General features: G+C 42.9%; 3 protein-coding genes across 6 annotated transcripts in view; 2 read left to right on the top strand and 1 right to left on the bottom strand.

Moving 5' to 3' along the window:
- Positions 1-6,551, top strand: part of LOC116313535 (rho GTPase-activating protein 21-A-like) — a 79,950-nt gene extending 73,399 nt beyond the window's left edge. For all 3 annotated transcript variants that reach the window (XM_039616716.1, XM_039616715.1, XM_039616714.1), the window contains exons 16-23: positions 181-259; positions 466-539; positions 632-721; positions 799-924; positions 2,347-2,391; positions 2,527-2,620; positions 4,079-4,110; positions 4,196-6,551. In XM_039616716.1, the coding sequence (XP_039472650.1) occupies positions 181-259; positions 466-539; positions 632-721; positions 799-924; positions 2,347-2,391; positions 2,527-2,620; positions 4,079-4,110; positions 4,196-5,068 (1,413 nt within the window). In that variant the 3' untranslated portion in view covers positions 5,069-6,551. The remainder of the gene's footprint in view (positions 1-180; positions 260-465; positions 540-631; positions 722-798; positions 925-2,346; positions 2,392-2,526; positions 2,621-4,078; positions 4,111-4,195) is intronic.
- A 928-nt stretch (positions 6,552-7,479) lies between these two features.
- On the bottom strand, positions 7,480-25,867 carry acbd4 (acyl-CoA binding domain containing 4). Of its 2 annotated transcripts, none has more exons than XM_031731260.2 (10): positions 25,650-25,867; positions 24,919-25,037; positions 21,971-22,091; positions 13,125-13,209; positions 11,916-12,036; positions 9,775-9,872; positions 9,508-9,688; positions 8,553-8,758; positions 8,358-8,405; positions 7,480-8,228 (listed from the first exon to the last, which is right to left on the bottom strand). In XM_031731260.2, the coding sequence occupies exons 2-10, from the start codon at positions 24,992-24,994 to the stop codon at positions 8,112-8,114; spliced, it is 1,053 nt and encodes a 350-aa protein (XP_031587120.1). In that variant the 5' UTR covers positions 24,995-25,037; positions 25,650-25,867; the 3' UTR covers positions 7,480-8,111. The 2 variants fall into 2 exon arrangements, with proteins under 2 accessions (XP_031587120.1, XP_031587121.1); XM_031731261.2 differs by having other exon boundaries at positions 24,919-25,031.
- The window catches only part of LOC116326478 (1-phosphatidylinositol 4,5-bisphosphate phosphodiesterase delta-3-A-like), a 65,953-nt gene continuing 62,668 nt past the window's right edge, over positions 22,753-26,037 (top strand). The window contains exon 1 of the mRNA XM_039616718.1: positions 22,753-22,791. The gene's annotated coding sequence lies outside the window, so the exon portion shown is untranslated. The remainder of the gene's footprint in view (positions 22,792-26,037) is intronic.

The raw sequence follows: 26,037 nt of genomic DNA, 5'->3' as shown, positions 1-26,037 counted from the left end.
ATATGGCATGCCATCACATAGACAGTGCCATCTATGCCAGGCCTGGCCCATATCTGGATGACATACGTCTTCTCATGCCAGAAGTCAGCCAGCAGTGCCGGCTTGATACCAGATCCGGGCCAGACCTGCTTGCTGTGTGGGTTACTATAATCCTAAAGCCTCCTCTTCATGTCCTCACAGAGATGGCAAGACCTGAATGTTATCAGCAGTCTACTTAAAACATTCTTCCGAAAACTGCCTGAGCCTCTGTTTACTGATGGTGAGTCCAGACATTTGTTTACAGTGAAATGTCAAATAATTTTTAATGAGTATGTATTGTATAATGTTCTGTTGCTTGGATAAAAAATAAAATTTTTCTTCATATGGCAAGTTACAAAGCCACTGAATGTTTTGGCATATGATTTTCAGAATTTTAGAAAATCACTTGTAGCTAGTTAGTTAGTCATCCATTATCTCTGCCTACAGATAAATACAATCACTTCATTGATGCCAACCGGATTGAAGATGGAGAAGAGAGATTAAAGACAATGAAGAAACTGGTAAAAGAGGGCAGAGAACAGAGAAGTGAACATACTTCTGTCTTTTTTCGATAGCAAAACTCTCTCTATATATACCCACTGCTTCTTTCTAGATCCATGAACTCCCAGATCATTATTATCACACCCTTAAGTTTCTGTTGGGTCACCTTAAGAAGGTAGCAGATCACTCTGAAAAAAATAAGGTAACCTTAACTTCAGTCCCATCAATTGAATCGTGTTTTTTTGGTGGGATAAAATGAAGTTTTAATATTATTTCCAGATGGAGCCAAGAAATCTAGCCCTGGTGTTTGGACCCACTCTGGTGAGGACATCAGAGGACAACATGACAGACATGGTCACCCACATGCCTGATCGCTACAAAATAGTAGAGACCCTTATCCTGCATGTAAGAACCACCAGCTGCTTGCTCCAGTTGCACCTCTGTGACTAGCCAGTTGTGTTTTATGCATTAACACCATGCAGTAGTGCTGCATTCAGTTCTGCACTCAGTTCTGCCTCCAGTGGTGTAGCGGATAATACTGTACATTCAATTAGTAAGTGAAAGGTTGTTGGTTCAATTGTAGCCAGAGATGCAAATTTTCTTTGTGTCAAGAAGGCTATGTCAAAGTTGCTTTAGTGGTTCAGTTCTACTTATATAGTGCAAGTTCTGTTTGAAGGTGCTTTATACTGTAAGACAGTATTTAGACTGTAAGACCCTACAATATTACAGAAAAAACTTCAATAATCAAGCAATCCTTTATAAGCAAACACTTGGGAACTGTGAATGGTAAATGGTAAATGGCCTGTATTTGTAGAGCGCTTTACTAGTCCCTAAGGACCCCAAAGCGCTTTACACATCCAGTCATCCACCCATTCACGCACACATTCACACACTGGTGATGGCAAGCTACGTTGTAGCCACAGCCACCCTGGGGTGCACTGACAGAGGTGAGGCTGCCGGACACTGGCGCCACCAGGCCCTGTGGAAAGGAATATGTCTGAATATGTCTGTGAAGGTTCTCAGTCATCCAGGTCATCATAGTCTAAGGAGCTTGGAAAGAAAAGCGTCTGGACTTTCCTTACCTCATTTCCTAAGGTCAAATGGCCCAGGATGTGAGTGGGCATTAAGGTGTCTGGGAAATCACATGATAGGGTGGGGCTAGGTTTCACAATGAGCTCACCCGAAACTTTGGCTGATTGTGACCTAAACCTGTTTTTACACCTTGGCTCGTGTGATTGGGTAGAGGATCATTAGGGGGTCCATTGTCCCTCTTGGGGGGACACTCCCACAGGGGGGGCGCGAACATTTTTCTTGTGAAAAAGGGGGGCCTGGCAAAAAAAGTTTGGGAACCACTGTGATAGTGGCACATAAGCAAACACGGAGAAGATCTCAGTGCATCATGGGAAATCATCCAGCAACCTGAGCATATAGCAGCATAACTAAGGAATGGTTCAGGGTACACCGATCCAGCGCTAACCTGCTTTTGGTAAAAAGGAAAGAAACAAAGAAACAAAGAAAGGAAATGTTAAGTTTAATCCTAAAAGTAGAACGTGTCTGTCTCCTGAACCCAAACTGGGTACAGGTTCCACAGGAGAGATTAGAGACTCCCATTCTGCTTTTAAATATTCTAGGAACCGCAAGTAAGCCTGCTGTCTGAGAGCAAAGTGTTCTATCAGAATAATATGCAACTATAAAATCTATATAGGACTATAAAGGACTCCTTGTTTACATAAGCAACTAGAATCTATTTGATAAATATGATTCAAAACAGTGCAGCAGAATTTCCTTGATACCAACTGTATATTCTCTGTTTCCTTTCTCCAACAGTATGACTGGTTCTTCAGTAATGAAGAGCTTGATAAGGAAGAGAAGGTATGGGCTCTTGTCACCCAAATGAACAGAAAACACCATGAATGACTGTATGCATTCAGATGTCCTCACTTCTTTTATGTCTGCTGGATATATATGCGTGTGTGTGTGTCTGTGTGCATTTGTGTGTGACTGTAGGCCCCAGATGATAATTGGGACATACAGCCTTTGCCCAACATTGACCATCTGCTGACCAACATTGGCAAGCCGGGCATGCCAAGAGAGGCATCAGGTGAGGAGTGGGGGGCTGCTGCAAGGAGTCCTTTAATGCTTCACCTACAGTCAGATTCAATTGTGCGCACATTGTGAAGCAGCTAGATTCTCGTGAGCTTTCAGAGTAGCTCAAGAACAGTGGGTAGAGAGCTTAATGGAATGTGTTGTCATGGCCTAGCAGCTGCTTCCAAACCTTGCATGACCGAGCACAATGCAAAGTAATGGATGTACGCTAGAGCAGTAGAGACGGAGTGACAATATCTGGAGTAAAAAATCATGCTTCTATGTCTGGCAGCCCGCTGGAAGAGTCTGGGTTTGGCAGTTGCCAGGAGAATGGTACTTGTCTGACTGCATTGTGCCAAGTGTAAGGTTTGGTGGAGGAGGGATTATGGTGTGAGGTTTTTCAGCAGTTGGGCCGGGTCCCTTAGATCCAGTGAAAAGAAGTCTTAATGCTTCAGCATTTTGCTCACTGCCTGGGACCATGGAGCCCAACTGGCATTTGCTATAGAATACCAGAATTGATAGGTCGACCACTAGTGCCCTGTACATTTCAAAGATGGCAGCATCTTCACCTGGTCACCTTTGACAGGCATAAAATAGTCTGGAGAAGACGTGGCCAACGTTATGCTGTGCGTAACATCGCTCAGCATTACCAGTTTGGTCAAGGGTCATCGTCAGGGGAGGCATATCCATGAAAGAACCCACAGACCTCTAGGCAAAGACTAGATAAAGGCAGCCTGACTGCCATTAGGTATTCAAATAAATTCCTTAAACCTACTGCCAGACCCTTTTTTGGTGCAGTGAGTCCTGGGTTCTCCTGGTGCACAAAAATACCCAGCAAGAGTATGCAGGGGTTCAGACACTGTTTGACAATCTAACCCCACTGCATTCAACACTAGCGACACAGAAATGTTGAAACATTTGTACACGGGCTTTAGGAGAAATCACTGAGTAGTTCACTATTTCCTCACTGAACACAGACTCTGGCCAATTTTTGGTTAATTCAGATGAGCAATGGAAACACTGCTTACCTACAACTTGAAGAAAAGAGCCTCACTGCTTCAGTTGGAAAGTCTTAACCTCCCCTCCTTATTCATAATTCTGTAGCCTCATCAATTGACAGCATTTTTCTTTCCCAGCAGACCTCTGTTCTGTTTGTGCTTGTAGATACTGACAATGTTTCCTACTTTTTCCTCTATTCTCGTCTTCTGGGCCTTTCTGTTCTTTTTTCTAGCTGAGACAGTGGATCAACCTCTTCGGTAGGACCAGGTCTTCCTTCCTATGTGTTTGCTCTTTCTTTGGATTCATTTAACCATTTGTGCTCTTTCCACAACTATTATTTTTTCCACTTTGCCTTTTTGAAAGCAGCTTGTGCTGTGATTTCTGTTTATTTACATGTTTTTATATTTTGTGAACATCCTAACATTACTACCATCCAGTGATGACATCAAGTAACTTACTTTTTCCTTTCTATCAGGTTCCACCACCAGCGATTCTCTTAAGTTAAAGGTAGGTGCTAATTCTTGGAATAGGATATCACATTTTGCAATAGAAAAAACAGAATTACAAATACTTACAAGTGGTAACCTTTCAGCTTTCCTCTGCATCCAAAAAAGATCCAAACACCAAGTCCATCATCGCTGCCGTCACCCACAAACATAAAAAAAGTCCAAGTATCCACACAGTGAGCAGAAACACTGATGAGAATTCTGCGCATGAACCAGCCAAAGCCAGCAAATATGGTGAAGAAGGAGGGGTAGGGGAAAAAGAAGACAGAGGAGAGCTAGATGAAGTTGAGGGAGAACAAACCATCCTTAAAACTGACGAAAGGATAGAGGGAAAGATCTCACTGGTAGGAGGAGAAGAAGCTAAAGCAAAAGTGAGAGAAGGAGCAGGCAGTGATGCAAAGAGGTCAAAAAGGAGGAACAGCCAAAGAACGAACTTACCGCCATCACAGCTTTATCCAAATAGAGGCTCTGACTCAACCCATCAGATCCACACCGCATGCTCAAAATCACCACCTCTCAGGAACGCTCCTTCCCATTTTAAACACAGTCTGGCCAGAGGATATCAGACCATTCCTTTCTGGGTATTACCCACCAGGTCATGCAACGTCAGCAGCCAGAGTGAAACTGCTCAGCACCAGTCAGCACCAATCTGCTATAGGAAAACTAGAGGTGGGAGGACAAGGGCTGTGTCCATGAATCTTGACCTTGAGCTGGGCAGGAATGAGGATAGTGTAAGAGGATGTAGAGATGATGGTGTGAAGGTAGTCAGAATGACTGAGGGAGAGCCAGGTCCCAGGTCCCTACCTCACTGTGCACAGAAGGTTCCCCTTCTCATCTCCTCTTCATCAGGATGGATAGATCAGAGTTCCTCAGGACATTCCACTGTCGTCCTAAGGAGATCAGGCCTAGACCTGCAGGACAAGATGAGAGCATGGCGTCGCCACACAGTGGTAGTTTAACCAGTCTGTTTCATCCACACTAATGAATACCAAGCACTTGGCCTTTACTCACTAACACTGTGTCTCAGTTGTCACCACAAGCAGAAAACTGTCTCCAGAATATTCTATTGGAGATGTAATGTGTCACTGGAAAAAAATGTCATTGTGTGCAATTGCAATGTCATTCCAAAGTGACAACAATAATGCACGGTACTGGGATTTTTATCTTATTTTCACATACTGCACTCCCCCCCATGTGCTGCAGATTTTTCTCTCCTACAAACATGGTCAGAAATAAAACTGCTTAAAAAAATCAAATACACACTTCTTCAAAAATGAGGAAAGAAATAGCACTCCTGACAACAACTGATGTCATAGACACTTCATATAAACCACATAAAAGATGGAGGCTAGCTACATTAGTGAGAAAGCTGCATTCATAATCTTGTGAACCAAAAGAAAATCCACGCACATCTTCATCTGTCAATGGAGCAGGTGCAGTGCTGAAGGAATGAGATGAAGAAGAAATAATGGTTTGCACACTACAGAACTCTAGATTCCTCATTTATTGTATGCAATAAATAAAGAGGCTGCAACCTTTTGGAATGAAAATCTACAACAGTATAAATGTAAAAGTGCTATGTGGTAATATACATTTGAGAGAAAACCACAGCAGACATTTGAGATTTAGCTGAAGAGCTGTTGCTGCTCTAGTTATAGCAAGTCACAGTAAAGATGTCATCTTTTTTTTCCTCTGCAGCCTGACTCTGGAATACTTTAACTGGTGTTCCTTTTGCCTACTGGTTTTGACTAATCACCACGCAGTCTCTCGCTGGATGATTGGACTTTTTAGACTTAAAAATACCTGCATGGTCAAGACAAATACAAATATGCAAACCTAGAGTATACAGTAAGACTATTGTGTTTCCCAGTATGTGTGTGTGTGTGTGTGTTGCATGAGGAGGGCCAGAGCTATAATAAAACCTGTTTCGTCATACGTTTTCAAGGCAGCTATATGAAGTCATGCCAATTTTTTGTGTTTTTTCTCTGTTTGTGTAATCATACGGTGTCAGCAGTGTGCAAACATGATAAATATTTGTTGTTTATCATATTGTGAACTCATACTTAATTTCAGTGTTACAGAGACAAGAAAGCAGCTAAAAGCAGAAAGCAGACCATGTCCTTAAAACCAAAACCACACAGTCTCATCTGAGTGATGTTAGCTTTTTGTTCTTTTTCACAGTTTCAGTATTTTTTTGATTCCTTCCCAGAAGGTTCCCCTGTTTTGTAAACACAAGTTTCAGGAATGAAAAATTGGAATGGTTAAAAAAAATGTGTGCGACCTCAACCCAAACTCCATGTTTGTATATCTAGAATCCATCTGTCTTCTCTGTCTGTGCCCTTGTGCATGTAACTCTGCGTGGACCAATTTTGCAACAGTTGTACAAAGTCTTGTTAACCTGTGTATATAAATATTATACATATTAAATTATTTGTTTTGAAACTGGATTGGTAATATTTGTGCTTCAATAACTAAACATAATTGACCTTTAACTGGTATATCAACAATAAAAAGGGCAGCTCTATTTATTTCATAATTCGGGGACAGTTTTCTCATCATGCTGGGAACTAAGAAGCATTGCATTTTTTCTGTCTCAGAAAAGTAAAGAGGGGGAGTGAAAGGTTACAGTAGCAGTTACAAAAATTCCAAAAAGATACTACGCAGTTGCAGTGTGGGAGATGTAGGATTGGGCACTCTTCCAGTTTACAACACATTGGCCATTGAAGACCAAATTTAATGAAGGATGATGATGATTGTAAAAGTCCAAAATAAAAAAGAGAAAGCACAAACTTTACTCATGTTTGTCTAGAAAGGAAACAGACTGAGGCACCAAATATACAGTCAATCAAAAATAAATGCTTCTCAGCTTAAATGCAGAATCAGTAGATTCATGGTAAAATGAATGAAAGAAGCCCTGTGTATCTTACTCCATCCACCATCCAAAATGTTTATTCTGTTCATCTGGATGTAGCATCAGTGGGAGAAATGTTTTCATCACTCTTGCAAAGCTGTGATTGCAGCCATTTGGGGATTTCCTTACCTGAATTACCTCCATCCAAAATCCATTTTCTTTCGCTTTTATGGAGCCAGGTCGTGGTGGGCAGCACCCTAAGCACAGCCACCAAGACCTCACTCTCCCCAGCCACCTCCTCCAACTTATCTAGGGGGACACCGAGGAATCCCGAGATGTTATCTCTCCACCGTCTCGACCTCGAAACACTTTGCATAGGAAGTGCCCTTGTGAGATGCCCATACCACCTTAACTTTTTTCCCGCCTTAGACCTTGTCATACTACACATATAATGCACATATAATAACTGAAATAACACTAATAGAAATGAAAAAACAAACACATGGAAAGAATCACATGAACAAGAGAAGCCAAAAGAGAATTTATAGAGATCATCTTGGGAAAGAAACATGTTCATAATTTTGACTGCAAACGCTGCCAAACAGGATTTCTTAAAATAAAAACAAAATAAAAATAACAAACTTCTTGGGTCTAAAGTGTCTAAAGGTCCTTTAGACACTTCCAGTAAGACTTTAAATGTGAATTATACTGTGAACCTACAGAACTGCACATAGAAGGGCGATTCTTCCACTGTCTCTGTTTGTAGCGATACAAACCAACAGAAGCATAGCACCTAGACTCCCGTACCTATTTCATACCTGTAGGGGTCTCTGTGTCTACTCTGCCTACAACTAAGGCACTACATCCTGGGGCACCCAGAGTGGGAAGGCTTAAGGGAGATCCAACAAGTATTGAACAATATTTTATTACAGTTATTGAAAAATGTGCCAAGAATCATATCTAACACATTTATAGGATGCTCGTAAATTACATGATTTTTTTGAAGGATTTAATCATGATTTTCTGTATGAAGTATGAATCCATGGTGAGCATCACATCACATCATGATGTAGAGGATAACTTCTCCCCATTAAACTCCTTCACAGATATTGTGGACTTGTTCAGTGGTCGTAGGTTGAATGTCAGCAGCTTCATGAAGACATGCGACTTTTCTTCCTCAGCAGGTAGACCAGACAGTGAGCAACAAAAGGCCACAGCAGCAAAAAGACAGTCTGCCCAGACATGTCAAACGGCCATGACATCTGTTCCTAAGGGATGGGGTGGGGGACAAAATCCCACAGCATGTGAGGAAAAAAAGCCTTGTGACCACATGTTTGTTTACATGAGCATGCTTGATAGGACAATATTCTATGATGAGTACACTCAGAGCCTGATACCTGTTGTAGTGAACACTGCAGGCGTGATCTCAAGTCTGAATCGTGAGCCTGCCACACACAACACAGCAGTAAACTGAAATGACTCCCAAACTTCAGGTATGTAATTTCCTGTAAGCCTGTAATTAAGAGCTTTTATCCTTTACATTTTACGGTAAAGAAAGCACACTTGAAGTGTTCGGACATAGAAAAGCTTACGTGTGTGGCTGCAAGCCTCTCCAACACTTCCAATCTGTCCATCACACTCCTCATGTCCTCTCTGAGCCTCTGAAGCGCCAGGATGATCTGCTGTTGTAGGTGAGCCTCACGCAGCATCTCTGCACCACCTTCTGAACTGTGCCCTCCTCCACGTCCATGCCCACTTCCACCACCTGGGGACCACCCCAGACTTCCCTGTGGAGCACCTGTGGACCATAACACTTCAACTGTCTCTTTATTCGTTTATTTATCATAACAATCTTTAGGATAAATGTTATTTCATTGCAATGATGGGTATTTCATTTATATGAAATACCCATCACTGCAATGATGTTCATTGCAATTGCAATGAACATCATTCTGCGCTATCGTTATAGCGCAGAAAGCTGCTACAGGATTCTCCTGAACGACAGGATTCGCCACAACAAAGGTGCACGACCAGACAATACACCACAAACACTGTGCTGTGCGACACATGATAACATTTAGCTGTGTTTTTAACAATAGAACATTTCTGTGATATCTCTTTAGTAACTAGCTGATAATTCTAGCTCTTCTAGTATAGGCCTTGTTGATAAGTTATTATGCCAATCTATAAAGAGCAGCAGCTTGTATCGCACAAAACTGAATGACTTTGACAACGTCATTGTACTAATGAGCTCGTACTAACTAACAAGAGTGAACTGCACCCAAGGCGCTTTATACAACTTGCATTAATCACCCATTCACACCCACACAAACCGTTTTTATCTATGTGTAAGTGCTTTCTATCTATGATTCACACATTTATACTCCAATGGATGCATTGGTGTCTTGCCCCCTGGATCAGGGGGCCACCCAGGGATCCAACACCAACCTTCCGATTAGTAGATGACCTGCTCGATCTCCTGAGCTACAGCCACCCGGTTTATTCAATAATAAATTGAACGCTTTTAGAAATTACATAGCAGCTTACGTTCTCTCCAATCACGCTGAGAAGTTTCTTGCCCAGTGTGCCGACCCCTCCGGACTGGATCCTTCCCATCCTCTGCTCCTTCTCCACCTTGACCTGCCCCAACCTTTCGGCCTTCCTTCTGGCTTTGAGCTGGAGAGGACTCCAGGGAGACGTGGTCATTATAAAAGCTGTCTGACCTGGTCTGTGAGCAGACGCAGTTAATTCAGTTAGTTAATGTTTTCTTAAAATTAAAACATTGTGTTATTAACTGGCAGATGTGCCTCATACCTTGACGTTATGGAGCTCCAACGAATCCACTGAGTCAGAGAAAATTTCACTTTCTGAATCACTGGTGAGCGGCATAACCTCCAACACAGCAGATTCAGCTGCAAGTACACAATCAAATGTATTCATGTTTGTGTTGGTTTCCTGGGTTTAACAGGCATTTTGCTGGAACCAACATCATGACAGGAAACACATTTTCAGCCCTAATAGAAAAAATAAAAAATCATTTGTAGAATCTTTTAAGTGAAAATGGCAAAACAGGACTTGATTCTTCACTTCACTTTATAATACACAGATAATTATTTAAATTTATTTAGTATTTAATAAAATCAGAGATTTACCTGTCTACACCATCAAGTACAGATTAAAAGCTTTTGTGAGCAGTTGAGACTTTTCTGCTTAAATATGACATAATACACCAGATTTTCTGCCAGACAGTTTACCTTTGACATTGTTAAATTTGGGTGAACACCTGAACTGGTCATAAGATGATATATCTATGATGAGGCATAATAACCACATAATCCCATTGTACTTACAGCGGAGACATTGAAGGATCCACAGAGACCAGACTTCGCTCCCTCACTGTTCACTTTTTTAAGACCGAGACCATGTCAAGTCTAAAGTTTGACTTATTAAAGTCCACAAATTGCACAACTACATTTTACATCTTTAGCTACAGGCAGAAGCACTAGTCTGTCATCTCATGTCAGGTCAGTACAACCCGCAACTATAGTATTTAGCCTGTTCAGGACCATTGAGTCTTCCTGTGCATTTCCAGCTACTTTTTCGCCGCAGTTTTTTAATTTCTTAGAAAATGAATACCAATCATTGCCTCATAATAACAAATAATAATCATAGCATCAATATAAGGATCAACAAATGTCAGCAAATTCCTAGAGGGAGAAACTATTAGAATGGAGGTGAGGAAAAGTACTAGAAGGACAAATATGTTTGCATCCCCGCAAAAAATGACGACAACAATGAAGGAGGGGAAAAAAATCTTTATAAAAGTATTTCAAGTATTTTCTTTTTTTTTTCAGCTGGCACCACAAATAAAACACCGAAACATGACCACACAATAATTAACACATAATGCACCAGCACTAGCATAAATGCTAGGAACAACGTCACCCACTTACATAGATTACGTCATAAACTCGACAAAGCTTCCCCGCAAAAGTCTAAATTAGGCCAGAGGTATCAAATCCTCACGTACCATTACATATGGTACTCCTGACATGCTGATATACAGTAACATACGCACTGAGAATCATGCAGAAGTCACTAGAGGTGTTTTTATTAAAGCTATTTATTTGAATAAATGTCTATGCATTAGGACCATAGGTTTTCAAAGTAAGGCTGTGCGATATGACCAAATTCTCATATCCCGATATAAAACATTTCTCATCCCAATAACGATATATATCACAAAATATTGCATTTTCTGTAAATTCTGTGAATCCCGGACAACTGGACTTGAAGTGTTTCAGCTGGGCGTTGTGTACCTGGAGTCGAGTGTTTTGACCAATGCATGAAACTATACATTTTTAGACATAAGTTGTAACGGCGAGTATTTAATAAACGAGTATTTATTACACGGCATGCTGTGCGAAAAAGCCTGTTCTAACGTTTGAGTCTAAGGTTTATTTTGAACACCTGTCGGCTCTTTTTTGCTTTTCATCCGTAAACTCTCTCCACACTCTTTCACATGATTCTTGCGTAGGTGGTAGAGGTTTGTTGTGTTTGAGTCTGTGGTGGGGACCGGTTTGCGCCATAATTTGCAGAGTACAGTTTTCTGGTCCGTGTCAGACTTTTCATAACCAAACCATGTCCATGCTACAGAGGTAGCCCCTCGTTTAGAAATAAGGTCCTCGATTTGTTTTGACTGGTCCTTCTGTTTGGAGCTAACTGGTTCTGCCTCATCTTCTCTGGCCATGCTGGTATCCTCTGTGCCCCGATGAAAAAATATTGCTGTAAACAGTGTATTTTACGACACCACGAAACAAATGATACTGTGTAATTTGAAACGAAGTACTAATGGCTTCCTATCTGAAGCCATTAGTGCTTAATTAGATTCTCAGTACCTGAACCTTTTAACCCAAACCTGTAAGTGTCTGATTACACAGTACGTAGTCACTGACCTTCTCTGAGTTTCAGCAGTGACTCTGGGGGTCGGGGCATGTCATCAATGAACAGGTAGAGAGGCTCAAAGTATTTGAAGAGTGAGGCTGTATTCTCATTGATGGGCATGATGTCAATGACCTACAGGGACATAAGAAAGACTTAGAGATCAGGAGATTCGTTACTTCACTGCAAGTCCCTGAGACATCGTGGCTCAAGAGTTGGGAAGTCTCAGCTAATTGTTTATTCTTGCATCCAGTTTCAACATACATTGTTTAACCCACATAAAATGAGGGTACCTCTTTAAGAAATGATAGAGGTGAGGAAAGATGGACAGCCTGCCCAACCAATCAGAATACACAGGCTCCAGTATGTTTCAACCAATGGGAAAGCTGCCTGCAGCTGTGTGTCCCACCCACCTGCTCTGTCTGCTGCCCTGTTATGTATGTAGTCTCCTGTTAGCGGGAGGAAAAGAGTGCTGCGCTGTGTAACAGTTGCTACTGTGGCTGTTGTAATACAGTGTATCGCCAAATGGTGGCAACAAACCCTGCTGCAGATAAGTTCACTGGTTATCAGCTGTCTGAGTTGAAAGTAGTGGCAGTGAGTAAACAGGCAGATGCTGCAGTTTTCTGGTGACTTTAAGGAGCTAAATTGTTAGCCCTAGTTAGCTCTAATTCGTTATCAATTGCCTGAAAGTTCATCTCATTCTGCTTCTAACAGTAAGGTAACAGTTCAAATACAAATCTTTATTATTATTTACGGTGAAATGTCATATTACTGTTATTAAAGGGTAAAAAACATGTCCTGTCACATTATTTAGAACTCCACATTCTGACTGAGAGACACCATACAGTTGTCTTCAAGCATGTTGCACTGAGATTGGTGCAAACATACTGTATGTCTCAGTTAGTTTTTGTCTGTTTTGCACTTTATTGTTTAATAACTGCATTCATTTGAATTGTTTTGATAAATAATTGTTGCATATGCAATCACTTTACTTGGATTGCTTGGTAAATTTGATGCTTTCATATTGTCTTTGGAAAAGTGTTTATTTTGCAATTTTGTTGTCTCAGTTTGAGATAAAGCACTAAATCCTTCCCTTGTAACAGCTAAAAAAAACAGCTAAAGAAAAGCAGGCTGTTTGGGTAGCCTCTAATGCTTCCTCTAATTGACTACCATCATATATTTTGTGTGAATTTGCTTGTTTATATGTATAAAAATAAATGTACCTCCTGTGCAACTTTCTTCATCTCGTCCACATAGGCTGCCATGGCGCTCTCACTACTCATTTTTCCCAGTTGGTTCCATGCATCCCTAACACACATAAACAAATTTTGAGTCACTGGAAGAATTACACTTGACGACAACATTACAGATGACAATGTGGTTAAAAACAGACACTTATCAAATTTTTTTTTTTGGAATTACAATTATTAGTAACTTTGTAATTAGTAGGCAATATTAGTGACTTTAATATCGGCAATTTACTTGTTCAGTTTAATCAACAGTCGAAAACTCTAAGCGTGGAACAACATAAAACAAAGAATGAAGTTATTAGTCAGTTGGACAAAAAAACTTCAAGCAATTCAAATATTAGCAAGATTTTTAATGCGAGGCTATTTTATATGTTATTTTTAAATGATCAGACTTGATTACTTGGTTTGTTTTTTTGTTTTTTCAACTAGCTAGTGTGTCTGCCACCAAAAACTAACCTGACTACAGCGACTTCCAAGTGCATAAAAAACATATTAAAAAAAAATTGATTTCTTTTATTTCATTTAAAATTGTAAAATTTATATATACTCCATTTTTATTACATGCAAAATGAAATATTTTAAAGCCACAGCAAGAAGGTCCAGAGTTCAACTCCACCACCTGCCTGGGGCCTTTCTGTGTGGAGTTTGCATGTTTTCCCCATGTTCGTGTGGGTTCTCTTTGGGGACTCTGGCTTCCAGTCCAAAGACTGGGAAGAAAGCCTTTTTTCCATTACTGGATACTTGGATCGGATTGGCTCAGCTCGACTCGTCTTCCATTACAATCGACTACAACCTTGTGCGTGGGGTTGTCATATCAACATCCTGTGGCATAATTTGTATGCGACACAAACATTACAACAAAGGTGGATGTCAAGGCTGTTCTGTCTGTGGCTTTTCATCAGATTTGGGAAGTGTAGCCATTTCCCTTGACTTGCAATGTCTTTGCGATCAAGAACTACTTACTGCTTAAGTGATAGAGAATTAAAGTGGACAGTATATCCTTCATTTTAACATAAAATTCATTGTTGCAGCCGGGGGCAGCACAAAAGTGATCCCCTTAAACTGATTTTTAGTTTTAATCTCCTTATGTTCCCCTGAGTTATTGGTTCTGTTACTAGTTAGCTAACATAAACTAATGTATGTCTACTGACAGCAACCAACCAATCAATTCAGTGATGTAATATTCCATACTGACAGAAGATGCCGCTAAAGGTGTTTTAAAAACTTTAATCCAGCTACAGACAGCGTCAAATCTATGTCAGTTTCTGAGAGAAGGGCTCAGTGGTGTAAATTAGCCTTTATACATTTAGTGTTTTTATGTCCACCTTAAGAGAATACAGTCAAAAATAAAGGCAGTCACACCAAATGACTTCCAAGCTCTGTTTTGACCTTGCAACCATGCAAACCAGCTACATTTTATTATAAATTCAACATGATGTCATAAAGTTTGAAGATGTCTTAGCACTAGTCTCATTAATATACTGGGTTGCATAGCTTTAAAAATGGAATTTTAATCTGTTTAATTTTCAATCTAATTTTATCGTGAATCGCTACCTTATCGTGGTGGAGGGGTTTGTGTGTCACAGGGATCCCAGGGGCTATGTTGTCTGGGGGCTTCTGCCCCCTGGTAGGGTCTCCCATGGCAAATTGGTCCTGGGTGAGGGACCAGACAAAGAGCGATTCAGAAGACCCGTATGAAAAGAACATCGAGGGAACAGTTTACCCTGCCCGGGATAGGTTTACGGGCCCCGCCTGGAGCCAGGCCCGGGAGGGTGCCCGAGGGCGAAGCGCCTGGTGGCCGGGCCTTAGTCCACGGGGCCGGCCGGGCACAGCCCGAAGAGGAGACATGGGCCCATCCTCCCGCAGGCCCACCACCCGCAGGAGGCGCCATAGGGGTCGGGTGCAATGTGTGTCGGGCGGCGGCCAGGAGCGGAGGCCCTGGCGGACCGATCCCCGGCTGCCAAGACTGGCAATAGGGACATGGAATGTCACCTCTCTGGTGGGGAAGGAGCCTGAGTTAGTGCGTGAGGTTGAGAAGTACCGGCTAGATATAGTCGGGCTCACCTCACGCATGGCTTGGGCTCTGGAACTAGTCTCCTGGAGAGGGGCTGGACTCTGTCTCAGTCTGGAGTTGCCCCTGGTGAGAGGCGGCGGGCTGGGGTGGGTATTCTAATATCCCCCGGCTTGCTGCGATGCACGTTGGGGTTTTTCCCGGTGGATGAGAGGGTTTGTTCCCTGCGCCTCAGGGTCAGGGAACGGGTCCTGACTGTCATCTGCGCTTATGCGCCGAGTGGCAGTTCAGAGTACCCAGCCTTCTTAGAGTCCCTGGGGGGGGTGCTGGAAGGTGCCCCACCTGGAGACTCTGTTGTCCTACTGGGAGACTTCAATGCTCACGTGGGTAACGACAGCGAGACCTGGAGGGGCGTGATTGGGAGGAACGGCCTCCCTGATCTGAACCCGAGTGGTGTTATTGGACTTCTGTGCAAATCACAGTTTGGCCATAACGAACACCTTGTTCAAACATAAGAGTGTCCATAAGTGCACGTGGCACCAGGATGCTCTAGGCCGCAGGTCGATGATCGATTTTGTAATCGTATCACCAGACCTGCGACCATATGTTCTGGACACTCGGGTAAAGAGAGGGGCTGAGCTGTCAACTGATCACCACCTGGTGGTGAGTTGGATCAGGTGGCGGGGAGGACGCTGGACAGACCCGGTGCACCTAAACGCGTGAGTGAGGGTGTGCTGGGAACGTCTAGCAGAGGCCCCAGTCCGCGAGATCTTCAACGCACACCTCCGGCAGAGCTTCAACAACATTCCGAGGGAGACTGGGGACATTGAGTCCGAATGGACCATGTTCAGCGTCTCCATTGCCGAAGCTGCTGCATTGAGCTGCGGCCGCAAGGTGGTTGGTGCCTGCCGTGGTGGTAATCCCGAACCAAATGGTGGACACCAGAGGTGAAGGGAGCCACCAGGCTGAAGAAGGAGTCCCTATCGGGCTTGGTTAGCCTGTGGGACTCCAGAGGCAGCTGACAGGTATCGACAGGCCAAGCGGAATGCGGCTCAGGCAGTGGCTGAAGCAAAAACTCGGGTGTGGGAGGAGTTCGGAGAGGCCATGGAAAAAGACTTTCGGACTGCCTCAAGAGATTCTGGCAAACCGTCAGGCGTCTCAGGAGGGGAAAGCGGTGCTCTACCTGCACTGTGTATAGTGCTGGCGGTGCGCTGCTGACGCCGACTGAGAAAATTGTCAGACGGTGGAAGGAATACTGAGGACCTCCTTAATCCCACTGACACGTCTTCCGAGGAGGAAGCAGAGTCTGGGGATGAGGGAATGACCCGCCAATTTCTGGGGTCGAGGTCACTGAGGCAGTTAAACAACTCCTCGGTGGCAGAGCCCCTGGTGTTGATGAGGTCCGCCCGAGTTCCTGAAGGCTCTGGACGTTGTAGGGCTGTCCTGGTTGACACGCCTCTACAATGTTGCGTGGAGATCAGGGGCAGTACCCCTGGACTGGCAGACCGGGGTGGTGGTCCCCATCTTTAAGAAGGGAGACCGGAGGGTGTGTTCCAACTATAGGGGGATCACACTCCTCAGCCTCCCCGGGAAAGTCTATGCCAGGGTGCTGGAAAGGAGAGTTCGTCCGTTAGTCGAACCTCGGATACAGGAGGAACAATGCGGTTTTCGTCCTGGTCGCGGAACACTGGACCAGCTCTTTATCCTCTCGAGGATACTTGAGGGTGCATGGGAGTTTGCCCAACCAGTCTACATGTGTTTTGTGGACTTGGAGAAGGCATTCGACCGTGTCCCTCGGGTGTCCTGTGGGAGGTGTTGCGAGGAGTATGGGGTGTCTGGCCCACTGTTACGGGCCATTCGATCCCTATACAACCGTTGCAAGAGTTTGGTTCGCATTGCCGGCAATAAGTCGGACTTGTTTCCGGTGGGTGATGGGCTCCGCCCAGGCTGCCCTTTGTCACCGATTCTGTTCATAATTTTTATGGACAGGATTTCTAGGCGCAGCCAAGTGGCGGAGGGCTTTCACTTCGGTGGCCTCAGAATCTCATCTCTGCTTTTTGCGGATGATGTGGTTCTGATGGCTTCATCGGGTGGGGGCCTCCAGCTCGCACTGGAACGGTTCGCAGCCGAGTGTGAAGCAGCGGGAATGAGGATCAGCACCTCCAAATCTGAGGCCATGGTTCTCAGCCGGAAAAGGGTGGAGTGCCCACTCCGGGTCGGGATGAGTTCCTGCCCCAAGTGGAGGAGTTCAAGTATCTCGGGGTCTTGTTCGCGAGTGATGGGAGAAGGGAGCCGGAGATCGACAGACGGATTGGTGCTGCGGCTGCAGTGATGCGGACGCTGCACCGGTCCGTCGTGGTGAAGAGGGAGCTGAGTGTAAAAGCGAAGCTCTCAATTTACCGGTCGATCTACGTCCCGACCCTCACCTATGGCCACGAGCTGTGGGTAGTGACCGAAAGAACGAGATCGCGGGTACAAGCGGCAGAAATGAGCTTCCTCCGAAGGGTGGCTGGCCTCTCCCTTAGAGATAGGGTGAGAAGTTCGGCCATCCGGGAGGGGCTCAGAGTAGAGCCGCTGCTCCTCCACATCGAAAGGAGCCAGTTGAGGTGGTTCGGGCATCTGACAAGGATGCCCCCTGGGCGCCTCCTGGGTGAGGTGTTCGGGCATGTCCCACCGGGAGGAGGCCCAGGGCAGACCCAGGACGCGCTGGAGAGATTATATCTCTCGGCTGGCCTGGGAACGCCTTTGGTGTTCCCCGGATGAGCTGGAGGAGGTGGCTGGGGAGAGGGAGGTCTGGGCTTCTCTGCTTAGGCTGCTGCCCCCGCGACCCGACTTCGGATAAAGCGGATGAGGATGGATGGATGGATGGATGGATGGATAGTACCAAACAACAAGGTGACTTTATATTGTAAGGTCATTACCTACAAGACCCTACAATAATACAGAGAAAACTCTGTAGAAGAAAACTCTAAAATCAGACAACCCCGCATGAGCAACCACTTGCCAACAGTTGGAAAGAAAATCTCCCTTTTAACAGGTAGAAACCTCTGGCAGAACCAGGCTCAGGGAGGGCTGGCCATCTGCCGCAACCAGTTTGAGGTGAGAAGATGAGATAAAGACAGACTACAGATAATCAGACAAATATTCTTTATTAAAGGACAAATCACAGCAAGGGAAATTACTAAGAAAGTTTTAGAAACAGGCAGAGATTTGTGTTGCTTCTTGTCTGCCAGAGAAAGGTGCATATTTAACACTGGATCATTAAGAGGTGACAAGTTTCACTGTAATGCAAATCATCCAGATGAACAACAAACACTAAAACAAAAAATCAATAATCCAATAATATAACAGTTTTGGAAAATACAAAAAAGGGGGATTGTTTTTATGTGTTCTATAAATACTTTTAATCAATGACTCCTCCAAAAAGGACCATGTACTATGTTAAAAATCACACTTGGAAATAAAGAGTGATATTCGGTGGGGGTGTTCGGCAGTTTCTGTCTTTCTGTGGGGGGCTGCCAGAGCTGTTTGAATGGTTGTCTGTGACAGAAGTATTATTTTTTTTGTACACTTTTTTTTCGAGCATGACTTTGGACGAGAGATTTAAAAAAAATAAAAGAAAGGGGCCTCATCCTATGGGGAACGCTCTCACTTGGTGTTAGCTCTCACATTATTTCGCTTCCTGTTACAACACATAGTGGTGTTTTGTTTATCTTATCTGTGTAGCCTGTTCAGTTATAAACCTTTATATAACAATTTATCTCATAGTGCAAACTCAACGTGCTTTATCCAAAGCACATTATCGGTCAAGTCACTTCCTAATTATATTCACAGTGTTCATTAATTTTTTCTTTAGGGATCCACTAGCTTAGCTCATAGTCAAGTCACTAGCAGCATGGTTTCTTCATCTGTCCAGAGGTGGGACAATCTTTTATTTTTAAAAGTTTTCCACTGTTGGACAGCACAGAACGGCCATAGCTTCCGGATTTTAAGGCTATGTCTGATGTGATTAACATAAAGCTGGACAAGATCCAACTTGAAGTTGCTAACCAAGAACTACGCACTGATGAAGTCCTAATCAAAAACCTTGGATGACGAGTTAAGTACAGGCTCTGATCAGAACGTGTAACTCAGCCTTCAGGCTAAGGGGCAGTTCTCTGTACAGCATTGCCAGTGCCAAACTGAGGAGGGGCATCAAACAGGCCATGGAGGCCTCAAATAGGAGAATAGAAGACTTCCTCACAGACAACAACCCCCGCCAGGTGGGGAGAACCATCCAAGCCATCAACTAGAAAGGCCAGAGCCCCTCAACCTCAACCCCCGACAGCAGCCTCAAACTCACAGAGGAGCTCAACTTTGGCACTGTTTATTTTCCATGTTTTTCCAGTATTATTGTATTAGGCATCTGCCTGTGTGCATTGTGTTCCATTCTACTTCCTATGAGTCATTAGTTAGATTTAGTCCAGCCGTGTATCCACCGGTCTCTTATATCATCATTCCCTATCTTGTCATTGTCAGTCCCACATGTGTGTGTTCAGGTCAGTTCAGCCCATCCAGACAGTCATTCAGTCATTCATTCAGTCTTCTCATGTTCTGCTTGTCCTGTAGTCACAATAAACACAGTCCACATCCTTCACCAGCCTACGTGTCCTGCGTTTGGGTGTAAGACAAGACCCATGCCCCGAAGACACACTATGGTACCAGCAGACCCAGAACTGTACGAGTGGCAGCAAGCAGCGCTGGGGGTTAAACTGTGGTTCATGCCCCAACTTGAGCACGTCTTCGAGGGGACTCATCTGGCTCTGGGGGGGTCCTTGAAGGAACCGTGGTCCTCCACCTGCTGCCTCGCCTGTACGCCAGCCTTCGCCACGGAGAGTGGGCGTCACCCACTGATCTTCTCACTCTCTCGCCTCTCCGCTCCTTGCTCCTCCACCTGCCACCTCACTCACTAGCGCTACCACCTTGCCGTGGTGCAGTGGCTCCGCCTCCCATCTTGGCTCGACAGAGGCTCCGTCATTCAGCGTTCCTGCTGTCACCGCCAAGAGGAGGCAAGGCTCTCGCCACCACAGTTCTTCTCATTCAGAGCAGCAACTTCCAGTTGTGAGTGAAACTGACTTTCTCCCTCCTGCTCGCCACAATTTAAAGACTCCTGTTTGCTCAGCTAAAGAGCCACTGACTGTTTGTTGTAAACCTGGACTGGACTATCAGATAAATGTTCATCATCAACCTGCTTCCAAAAAAATGCTCCACCATGTCACTCTGTCATTAAGGACACCTACACCTTTAAATCCGATCAATTCTGTCATTCTTTTTCTATATCACACCTGTCTCTCAGCCCGTTCCTGCTCCTAGGGCGGCTTGGGTCCTGCCCTCACCTGTTCCTGTGCCTGCTCCCAGGGCGAGGGCAGCTGAGATCCAACCCGTACCTGCACCCGTACCTGTTCCTCAGGTAGGGACAGCTAAGGTCTGGCCAATTCTTCCACCTGTTACGGTGCCAAGGGACAGGCGGTCCAGTCCTCAACTTGAGCTCCAGCCACAGCATCCAGAGCCAGCTGACTGCTCTGCTTCGCCTCAGCCAGAGGTTCCCGCACCTGCTGGTCCTGCTCTGTCTCCACCAGAGGGCTATGCCAAGCCACGCCACCAGTAACCTGCCAAGCTGCTAGAGGCATCCTATCATCTCCGCTGGTCTACAGTGGAGCATCTCCTGTGCTGCCCTCCAGATCAGCACCGGTGCCGCCGCTGGCAACACAGTCGGCTGCCTGAACTGATTTGTCTCTGCCGCTGGCCATGCGGCCACCCACATGAGCTGTTTTGTTCTGGATGTTTTTTACTGACTGCCAAAAAATGAATGTATTAGTTTTTGCAGTACTGCATTGAATGTCTACGTATAAAGGTCGCTACACTTATTTATATTTAAAATATTCATAAAAGTATAACAACGAGGCAGGACAACTCGTCAAAGATTGATTTTAACTGTTTCAACAGAACCTGCCAAAAGAAGTGAGGAAAACCCTACATGTGGCAACTTTGGTAAAATAAACATTTTTCTACAGTTTTTGTTTGCTCACAAAAAAATGTTCATGTTATTTAAAGGCTCGGTGTGCACAATTTGCTGCAAGGCAGTATCTGTATAAGCCGATACCCACATGTTTGTGTACAAAGTCCAGTGAAAGTCTTGTATACCCTGTTAATTGATCCTGTAGTAGACACTAACTACAGCACGCTAAGAATCCTGCGGCACAAGCCATTTTGGAAACACAGAATAACTTTTGTTAAAGTGATTCAGATCAACCTGCTTCAAATAGTTTAACAACACTGACTTGTGTTGATTTGGTCTGAGCTTGCCTGGCAGTGATATCTGGTAAAACAGATTAAAATGTTTACAAATAAAAACATTTAACATTTAATTTAAACAAATCATTAATGCATAATCAATGCATAACCATCAAAGTGAAATGACCTGATTTATTTATTTGCATCATTTTCATGCTGTATCTACCAATTCGTTGTTAAAGTGGGTCCAAATATTTGAGAGGTGCTTAATACAGATAATATAGATTTTAATTAAAAAGAAAAGCCAGTGGACAGAAAATTTGGGTTTTACATCACTGACCAATTTATACTGTTTAAATAGTAATTCCTTAAAAATTAAATAAAATATTATAATATTTGAGATTTTTTATGGTTGGCAATAACAATTAATATTAAAACAGAAAATTTCAAAATTAAATTTTCACTTTCTTAATTAACTGACACAAAATATTGAATTACTGAATTTTTGGGAATGCACATGTGTATATACACCCACCATTTGTAGCGGCCCACTGGGTCCCAGAAGCCAGGCCGAGGCACTGTACAGGGACCACACACTGCTTGCTTGTACAGACTGTAGAAACGCAGCATGACCTTATAGGAAGGCCGGTAGGAGCCTACAAAACAGCACGACTAGTTGTTAGGGTTATTTCTCCACTCATCAGGACTGGACACCAAACTATATTACATAAATTTATAATCAAGGTCCATTTAAAAAAATACAGTTCAGTGAGCCCTTTTTTATGTGCAGCAATACATACAAAATAGAAAGAAAAGGAGGTCGAGAGTGTTGTCTACCAACTGAAAGGTCAGTGGTTTGATACCCAGCTGCTGCCTGCATGTCAATGTATACTTGGAAAAGTGCAAGTGTATGTGTGCGAATGTTAGATAATAATGCTTGTGCATAGGGAAAAAGCTTGTATGAATGTGTGTGACTGGGTAAATGAGATTTGTAGTAGAAAGCGTTTTGAGTACTCAGTTGAGTAGAAAAGTACTATTTAAGTAAAAGTACATTATTTACCACATTAAATTAGTACACACTTTAAAATATAAATTGTGACATAGTCATAGGAAAAAGAAAGTTTACATAGGACTCTGTGTAATCCTACAAAGAATTAAGTGCACCATGGAATAAGTCTTGTATCTCTAAAGAAAGATGATATGGGCTTGTTTTGCAAGAGGTTTGCAAGAGGTTTGCTACCTCTTGCAAAACAAGGCAGTTGGCAGTTACGCTTGGCAGTTATGCTTGCCGAGAAACACCTAGCACCGCAGCAGGAAGAGGCTGAGGGCTGCGTTCAGGTGGACTTGATGTTCAAGGTAGATACATTTTTTCCTTCTTGCAGAGACTTGTACAATCAATAATAGTACAATAGTGACCAGGCCAGATTCTTTTCTTTTTGTAATTCTGATATTCTTTTCAAAATAGATTATTTGAAATCTAAATTAAAAACTTTTTCTAAAAGTTTTTTCTAAAATATATTTCTTTGAAAGTTTTTGGAAGAATCTAGGCCTTCTTCAGATCATATAATGCAATTTGAAGTGATTCCATTCTCTACCCAATTTTTGAATCTGCCATCTAATTCTGCTGTATCATGAGTCACCCAGAGAAGGGGCTTTGCATTTCTCTCTAATAGAGAGTCTTTGTGCATTTTTTTACCAAATCTTTCGGAGTACTGACATCCTTTTCTTGAGTGTAATCAAATATTTCTTCTGGAAACTTCTTAAGTTCCATCTATTTGGTCAAGTCTATTCTATTCTATGAACTGACAAAGCTTCTCAGATGAGAGGTGAAACGTCTTCAAGGAAACTTAAACAAGTCCAGACACTTTTCTTTCCAAGCTCCTTAGATTGTAGGAATTGCCTAATAATTAATGCTTCAACTTTAAATATGATCAGCCTAACTCTATTAATCGGCTACTTGCCTTCCAACTGGCAGTAGTTAAAAAGCGATTACCTGATCCAACTGCCAACCTTCTTTTATCTCAAAAATTCTTGAATGTAGTTGGAAAACACCTAACTTATTTACAGAGGAATGGTTTATTAATTTATTAAGTTTTAAGACAGGTTTCAAAGCTCATCACAGCACAGAAACAGCTTAGTGACAGTAACAAATGATCTTATAAGTTCTGAAAGTGGACTCTATGTGTTTGTTCTGCTAGAGCACAGTGCAGCGTTCAGTAATGCTGATGACAATATTTTATTACAGCAATCTGAGAATGTTGTAGGCACTAAAGGTACTGCGCTGCATTAATGAACTCAAATTTGTTCATGTAAATGGAGAGTCCTCTTCAAGCACTAAGGTTAATTATGGTGTTCCACAGGGTTCAGTGCTAGAACTAATTCTGTTTACTTATGCATGCTTCCCATAGGTAGTTTTATTAGAAGGCATTGCAAACATTTTCAATGCTATACAGATAGCAGTTTTATCTATCCATGAAGCCAGATAACACAAAGCAATTAGTTAAACTGCAGGAATGTCTTAAAGACACAAAGACTTGGATGACCTCTAATGTTCTGCTTCTAAATTCGGAAAAAATTGAGGTTATTGTACTTGGCCCTAAAACTCCTAGAAATATGGTATCTAACCAGATTCTTACTTTGGGTGGCATTACCTTGGCCTCCAGTAACACTGTGAGGAACCTTTGAGTCATTTTTGACCCGGACATGTCCTTCAGTGCACATATTAAACAAATATGTAGGACTGCTTTCTTCCATTTGTGCAACATCTCTAAAATTAGAAATATCCCGTCTCAGAATGATAATAAAGAATTAGTTCATGCATTTATTACTTCTACGCTGGAATACCACCACATTCACGTCACTTATTCACGAGGAGTCACCAAGGCAGGTGGACATGAGGGGGAGAGAATTTGATAAGACATTTAAGGAAATATTTAGTCAACTTCTATGCAAAATGTGTTCAACTGAATTTTACAGAATGAACACTGGCCTCCCCAATGTAATTAATTCTATTATACCGTGTTAAGAGCCACACTAAGTGCAGTTCATATAATAAATACTATCTCAAAAAATGATTTACTATCAAAATTCATCCAATAGTGAATCCATTTGAAACTTTTGCAAAATTGTAAACTTTTTTAAACTGGTGCTGAGAAACTTTTTTTTTCTTTTAAATGAATGCAGGTGAAACTATTTATGAGAATGGCTTTGGAAAATTATAAATACTGAGAGTATGACAAAAAAGATGCACACCACAAATATGAAACTTGGGTAAATCTCTACTGAGTACGTGCTCTGTGGAGGCAGAACACTCAGAATTCTCCTTTTGGATCTCTAGTCAAGGATCTTGGATCATGTGTTTCTGGTACAGTTTATTCCTAAAAATAAAACAGCTATTGTAACAGTAGTTACAATAGCATATATGTGATTGCTCAACAGCCCTCAATTACGTGGAGCCAGTAATGACTGAAAGATTCCATGTACCGTTTTTGGGGAGTTTTTGGATGACATCCACTGCAGCCTGAAAACGTTTCTGGTGATCAACCACAGGCTCTATCATGGCTGGGACTGGTATGACACAGGAAGCATGAGTGGAGCTGTAGCTGAGGGAGAATATATACACAGATGTGGAAGCAAAAGTATAAGGAAAAAACAGTTATGAGAGTGAGTCGAATCCAATATTAACAAAATATACCATAAGTCAAATCAATCTGTGGCTCTCTGGGCATTTTTTATTTTGGGGGGTAAATTAATTCAGTTACTAATAGGTAATTAAGTAATAATTAATTAATGCTGGCTATTAATGTAATGTTTATACTTGCCTTGGCCCCTTAGCACGAGTGAGCACTAGTCACTGATTATAATCACAATGTCCCCTCTCTGCCCCACTAACCCATCAATGTGACTGGAATAAAGTATTGTTACTCATACAATGCACAAAATCACTGGATGAGAGCACTGACAGGACCAGTGGTGAAATGTAGATTAGAGCATTTACTGTACTTGTACTTTATTTAAGTTTAAAGCTTCGGTCACATACATGTGTCACTCGTAGGGTAACTTAGTAACTACTTTTAATGTTGTTTAACTTGGTAATGCATTTGCTGGAATTTTCTGATAAATATCAATTTCGTTTGATATGTAGACAGCGATATACAGTGCTGCTACAGTGAACTCTGGCTGCAAGCGAGCTTAGTATGAGTTAGCTGTCTTACCTTAATGACTACATCCTGCCGCTGTCCATGATCACACCGGAGAAAGATAGCTCGGCAACCTCGGCCAAAAGAGTGACGGAACTGGCTACAAGACGAAGCTTGCTATATCTTGGTCTACGTTGACGGTAACGTTTGTTTGCAAAACTCCTCACTAGCCACCTGCCACAGGGCTGACCTACCGTCAACTGCAGCGACTCACCAGACTTAGCTTTACACAAATCACTTCCGTGTCAAATCACGTGACAATGAGGGCATCCTCTTTTCCTACTGCCTGGTAGCTCCATACTGAATATGGGCATACTGGACATCCCTTGTCCAATAGATCCACTATCCCTCCACTTCACTAAACCATGCCTCTCTAAATTTGTATCCAAACCGCGAAAATCCA

This window comes from Oreochromis aureus, linkage group 8 (assembly GCF_013358895.1).
Source record: "Oreochromis aureus strain Israel breed Guangdong linkage group 8, ZZ_aureus, whole genome shotgun sequence".
NCBI lineage: Eukaryota > Metazoa > Chordata > Actinopteri > Cichliformes > Cichlidae > Oreochromis > Oreochromis aureus.
The sequence above is the reverse complement of the archived record's forward strand: the minus strand, read 5'-3'. Positions and strand labels throughout refer to the sequence as shown.

What these genes read in the sequence shown, in the direction of transcription:
- acbd4 (XM_031731260.2), bottom strand. Translation starts at nt 24,994, where the DNA reads ATGATAGAGCCTGTGGTTGATCACCAGAAACGTTTTCAGGCTGCAGTG. An exon ending in ACTGCTGAAACTCAGAGAAG is followed by an intron (nt 9,873 to 11,915) that starts GTCAGTGACTAC and finishes GTGTACTTGCAG; the next exon opens with CTGAATCTGCTGTGTTGGAG. An exon ending in AGAGGCTTGCAGCCACACAC is followed by an intron (nt 8,406 to 8,552) that starts GTAAGCTTTTCT and finishes TGTGTGTGGCAG; the next exon opens with GCTCACGATTCAGACTTGAG.